This window comes from Aegilops tauschii, chromosome 6 (assembly GCF_002575655.3).
Source record: "Aegilops tauschii subsp. strangulata cultivar AL8/78 chromosome 6, Aet v6.0, whole genome shotgun sequence".
In the NCBI taxonomy this organism is placed as follows: domain Eukaryota; kingdom Viridiplantae; phylum Streptophyta; class Magnoliopsida; order Poales; family Poaceae; genus Aegilops; species Aegilops tauschii.
In genome coordinates this window covers 114,252,956-114,258,206 of record NC_053040.3, presented here as the reverse complement: position 1 = coordinate 114,258,206, position 5,251 = coordinate 114,252,956, and the positions used below count along the sequence as shown (strand labels likewise).

At 47.7% G+C, this 5,251-nt stretch overlaps 1 protein-coding gene across 1 annotated transcript; it reads left to right on the top strand.

Moving 5' to 3' along the window:
• Nucleotides 1-297: 297 nt before the first annotated feature.
• LOC109781343 (polyubiquitin) lies at nt 298-2,941 on the top strand. The gene is made up of 2 exons (XM_020339944.4): nt 298-568; nt 1,830-2,941. The coding sequence occupies exon 2, from the start codon at nt 1,830-1,832 to the stop codon at nt 2,745-2,747; it is 918 nt and encodes a 305-aa protein (XP_020195533.1). The 5' UTR covers nt 298-568; the 3' UTR covers nt 2,748-2,941.
• Nucleotides 2,942-5,251: the final 2,310 nt, after the last annotated feature.

Here is a 5,251-nt window from a genome sequence, read left to right as displayed (position 1 = left end):
GAATACACGCATACTTTCTAAAACAAATCAAAATTAGCTCAGTGGAATTTTATTTCTATACTAGGAGTGGAACACAATGACGCGTTAATTAGCATAGCATTTTTTAGTAGAGTTATTAATTAACATAGCAATAGGGAGTACTCAACTTACGATCATCACTCCTGCACAGACCAGACCAGCGGGCCATACTTGTCAGCGACACGGACGAAGCGTCCATCTAACGGCCATCAACCCCGCCCGGGGTAGAATACCTATATAGAAACATGAGAAAGAATAAGCCAAGGACAAAACGGCCGTCCTCTCTCGAACCCTCCGCGGCCGTCGGGTCCTTCGCGGAGATCGCGTGGCGGAGACGAGCACCAGACGTACCCCGTCCAACAGACGGAACCGTGACGGCACGGGATTCTTCCCCAACCCGGGCCGTCACCAACCGGCATAAATACCCGCCCCCCTCCTCCTCGCCTCCAAAGTCCAAACTCGCCACCGCTCCCAGCAACGGAACCAACAAATCCCCACCCAATCTCGTCTCCGATCGACCCGAGGCTCGTCGAATCCCCACCGCCTCAAGGTACGGCGATTCCTTCCCCTCTCCTCCCTGTATCGTCTAGATACGCGTTTCTGTGGTGCTCCGTGATAGTTGGGCGTGTACTACTGTGGAATTTGGCTCCGATCTGTGGTTAGATCGGTGAAGCTTTTGCGAATTCGTAGGGATTTTGCGTCCGCTAATTTGTATTGAATGGGTACATGTGTTCGCATTCAGGATGGATGGTCTCATCATATTTTAATCTATGCATGTTTATGTACCAGTTCGTCACTTCCTGCTCATAGATTCGCCCAAGTAGCTTGTGTGCCATGTAAAGATTTGTATCTAGACGTGCGTACAGCCTGATCTGTCGCTCGTCGTGATGGTCCTAACAGGCCTAGTACTGTAGATTGGTTTTCACCCGAAGATAGGTTTCTTTTCTTAGAAGATGATAAGCATGGCCGGGCAGTTATATGGGGATCCTTGAGATAATTGATAGTCTAGATGTGCAAGAACCTATTTGTTCGCTGGTATCTCTTTGATGAAGAAAATATGCTGCTGCCGTTTGTTGATTCTCTGGCTTGATGTATAAGCTTATCTATTTGCGTTGTTGATTGGTTAATCTTTAGCGAATTCCTACGATTTTCGTGTGCTGATCTTGTGTTTTATTTCGTAATTTTTACTGAAGGGTTATGCCTACCGTCTTCCAGGCCAATTCCTGATGCTGTATGATCTATATGCATGTTTTATATATTACAATTAGTCTGTTCTGGTTTGATAGCTCTTTATGATCCAATTCAATAGTAGCTTGTCTGCGATTGTTTTTTCCTCTGCGCGCGTATGCTGCCTGGTCTGTATTTCTTGATCAGATTGCTGTTGTACCGAATCATTGAGATAGCAAATACATGTAGCCTAGTGTCGGATGTACTTGATTTATTACCCTGAAGCTATGTTTCTCCTAGATAATAAGCATTTCAGGCAGCTTGGAATCCGAATCCTTAGATCAATGAAATCTGTAAGACTTTTATGTTACATATTCATGGACCTATCGTCTATAATATCTTCAATGAAAATATATGCTGCTGCCATAGAAGCTTCTCCAAGCTAGGTTTCTCTTAGATACTAAGCATGTCAGGCAGCTATGTCGTATCCAAATGAAGTATGTAGAAATTTATGTATCGTCTGTAATATATATGCTGCTGCCATAGAAGCTTATCCATGCATTAGTATTTGTTGTTCTGTCATTGTGAGTTTGCTTGGTCTGCTTCTTTATGCTTACCATCCTGTCCGTGATTCTTCTGTGCAGATGCAGATATTTGTGAAGACACTCACGGGCAAGACCATCACCCTTGAGGTGGAGTCGTCTGACACCATCGACAATGTCAAGGCCAAGATCCAGGACAAGGAGGGCATTCCGCCGGACCAGCAGCGTCTCATCTTCGCTGGCAAGCAGCTTGAGGACGGGAGGACCCTTGCTGACTACAACATCCAGAAGGAGTCCACCCTTCACCTTGTCCTGCGTTTGCGTGGTGGCATGCAGATCTTCGTGAAGACCCTCACCGGCAAGACCATCACTTTGGAGGTTGAGAGCTCTGACACCATCGACAACGTCAAGGCCAAGATCCAGGACAAGGAGGGCATTCCCCCGGACCAGCAGCGCCTTATCTTTGCTGGCAAGCAGCTGGAGGATGGCCGCACCCTTGCCGACTACAACATCCAGAAGGAGTCCACCCTCCACCTGGTGCTGCGCCTGCGTGGTGGCATGCAGATCTTCGTGAAGACCCTTACTGGAAAGACCATCACTCTGGAGGTGGAGAGCTCCGACACCATCGACAACGTCAAGGCCAAGATCCAGGATAAGGAGGGTATTCCCCCGGACCAGCAGCGTCTCATCTTCGCTGGCAAGCAGCTGGAGGATGGCCGTACCCTTGCTGACTACAACATCCAGAAGGAGTCCACCCTCCACCTTGTCCTGCGTCTGCGTGGTGGCATGCAGATCTTCGTGAAGACCCTCACTGGGAAGACCATCACTCTGGAGGTTGAGAGCTCCGACACCATAGACAACGTCAAGGCCAAGATCCAGGACAAGGAGGGCATTCCCCCGGACCAGCAGCGCCTTATCTTCGCTGGCAAGCAGCTGGAGGACGGTCGTACCCTCGCGGACTACAACATCCAAAAGGAGTCCACCCTCCACCTGGTGCTCCGCCTCCGCGGTGGTCAGTAATTGCCCTGGCGTTGGACCTGCTGGTTTATCCTTTTTCGTCCGGTCGGTGGTGCCTTGTCGTTCATTTGAACTGTTTTCTCGTTCGTGTCAGTCCTATGTGTTGGTTTTATGAACTATGGAGTCCCCATGTTATCTGTTGGTTGAAACTGTTGCTGGCGTATCGTTAAGTAATGAATAAGTGAACTTCAGATAAATCTGCTTGCCCTAATTTGCTGTTGGTTTTGTATCTTGTGCCTGAATTGCTTGCTTGCTTGCTGTTTTGATCTGGCAATTATCTTTATGATTGTTCCTGTGAAATCGTTCAGATTTGGATGATGCAATTTTATTCTTCTATCTTGTGGAGCCTGCTGCTGATTGATTCTGAAATCCTTTTGGAGCTGAATGTATTTGTCATTTTTTGGATCTCTGTGTGACAGGTTTGTTTTAAGATTATTGTTCTGGTTTTTGCCGCGTGTGTAGTTCAGTATTATAGTGTGATTATAAAATCTGCATGACGGCAAGGAATCACAAATGTTAAAAAAAGTCTTGAGTGTTTTTTTTAGAAATGCCACGTTTATATTTAAAAATTATTGAGTGTTTTTTAAAAAATGCCACGTTTATATTACTAATATCAGTAGATTCCAAAGAGACAGCACACTAAGCGAAATTACAGGAAGCCAAGAAAATTTACGGAAAAAAATTCTTCCTGGCCCTTTGCAACCACCAACAAAACGGCCACAATTTTCAGCCACCTATGTCGCCGAAGTGTCCGTCAGTTTCGAAAAGAAGAAACGGCGGAACAAATCTCCACTCCTCTTGAATCGTGATTTTGAAGTCTTCATGCGGCAAAGTTGTTGAGGGGCTCCAGAACTGGCAACCATCTTTCACCTTCAAAGAAACTCTAGATGCACCATACTTTGGATGAGACCGCCGCCATAACGCCGGCCACTTCCAACACCAATACTTTTGGCTTCGCAACAGCGTCAGAGGAACCGCTGACGTGACGTGGACGAAGCCAAAGAAACATGACCCTCAACAAGACCTACACCGCCTTCTTGAAGGCCTTGCCTGGACACACATTCGCGACTCCTTGACGCTGTGGTAGATTGCCGTCAAGGCGGTGGTCCGAAAACTTTTATTCCTGGCGAAGAAGCCTACACAAACACGAGCCAAGGAATCGGGGCTCCCCAACCCAGCCGCCGCCGCTGGAGCGACGAGCGGAGGGAAGGGGAGCGGGCGGCTGTGTGGCCTAGGAAGCGGAACAACTCTCCTTGCGAATCGACTGGAGAGAGAAAGAGGAAACGAAACTGCCTTGCGATCGTAAAAATAATAATCCTTGAGTTAGATGCATGGTCGTTGATATAGTGGCGCTAATTCATTTTCCTGGTTGCTTACTGTAATTTAACATTGCATTTATGATTTCTTCCCACTCCTATGAAGTTTCTTCGCAATCCATCTCAAAATGCTGCTGTAAGAGAAATGCTTCTATAATGTCGATGATGTTTATACTTTCTACAGATTTAGGTTCAAACAGACTTGACTTATCGGGGCAGCACAGTAGTGCTTCACTGCTTATGGTGCATACCGTGACCTAGCGGAAAAGAATGAGCATATCAACACAACATCAATCTATAGTATGTTATAAAAATGGAAAAAGATTGGTGCCGCCCGACCGTCCTCGCGCTTGGGAGGTCGCCCACATCCCTTGCTAGCTTGCCACCTCATCTGGTGAACCTACACTAGAAGGATCCCTCTGCTTTATCTTTCTTTTCTCTCAGTTCGATTTTCCGACAAAAGGTTTCCTCCTAACCCCTTCCAATAGGAATGGAAGGCAAAAGCTAGAGCTATTCGTTCGATAAAGTCTAGCTTTGCCAACTATTTGCAAATGAACTATGGTTCTTCTCCTCCTGTTCGTTGTGCCGCCCCATCTCTCCTTCCCCTAGCTTCTGCACCACCGTTGTCCTCCCTGTCTCACTCCACACCCAAGGCTGGTGCTGATTCAGGTTATTGCGATTGGATGAGGGTAGTCTGCAACCAGCGACCGCGATGGCTGCAGGGGGATGGCTGACGATTTTAGCTGTCCTAGGGCGGATTCAGGCAACGCGTGGTGTCGAACGATGGACGACCACCCGGGAAGGCCACTGATGCTGGAGAGGCGTGCTTCACATGTTGCAATTGTTGACGGGGGTGGCGGCATGGGATGTTGGAATTAGTGACTAATTTTGCTAGAGATCCTCAATGGCGGTGTTGTTTGCTGCATTCGACGACGAGTTTTGCTGCGATCGGCATCATTTTTGCCGGAACTGGCTACGGAATATGGTGAGTTAGGGCCATGGCACACCCAGGATTTTTGCTGGAATCAGCGGCGATGGATATTGCAATCAGTGGTAAGGAATGCTACAAGTGTCGAGGGATGCTACAACCGGCGAATGTTGGTGCTGGAGCGGAGGTGAGTTGGGGTGAACCGTGCGACTATGGTTTGCTTCAACTGGCAAGTTTTTTTGCTAGGATCGGCGCTGCCGGAT

What these genes read in the sequence shown, in the direction of transcription:
- LOC109781343 (XM_020339944.4), top strand. Translation starts at nt 1,830, where the DNA reads ATGCAGATATTTGTGAAGACACTCACGGGCAAGACCATCACCCTTGAG.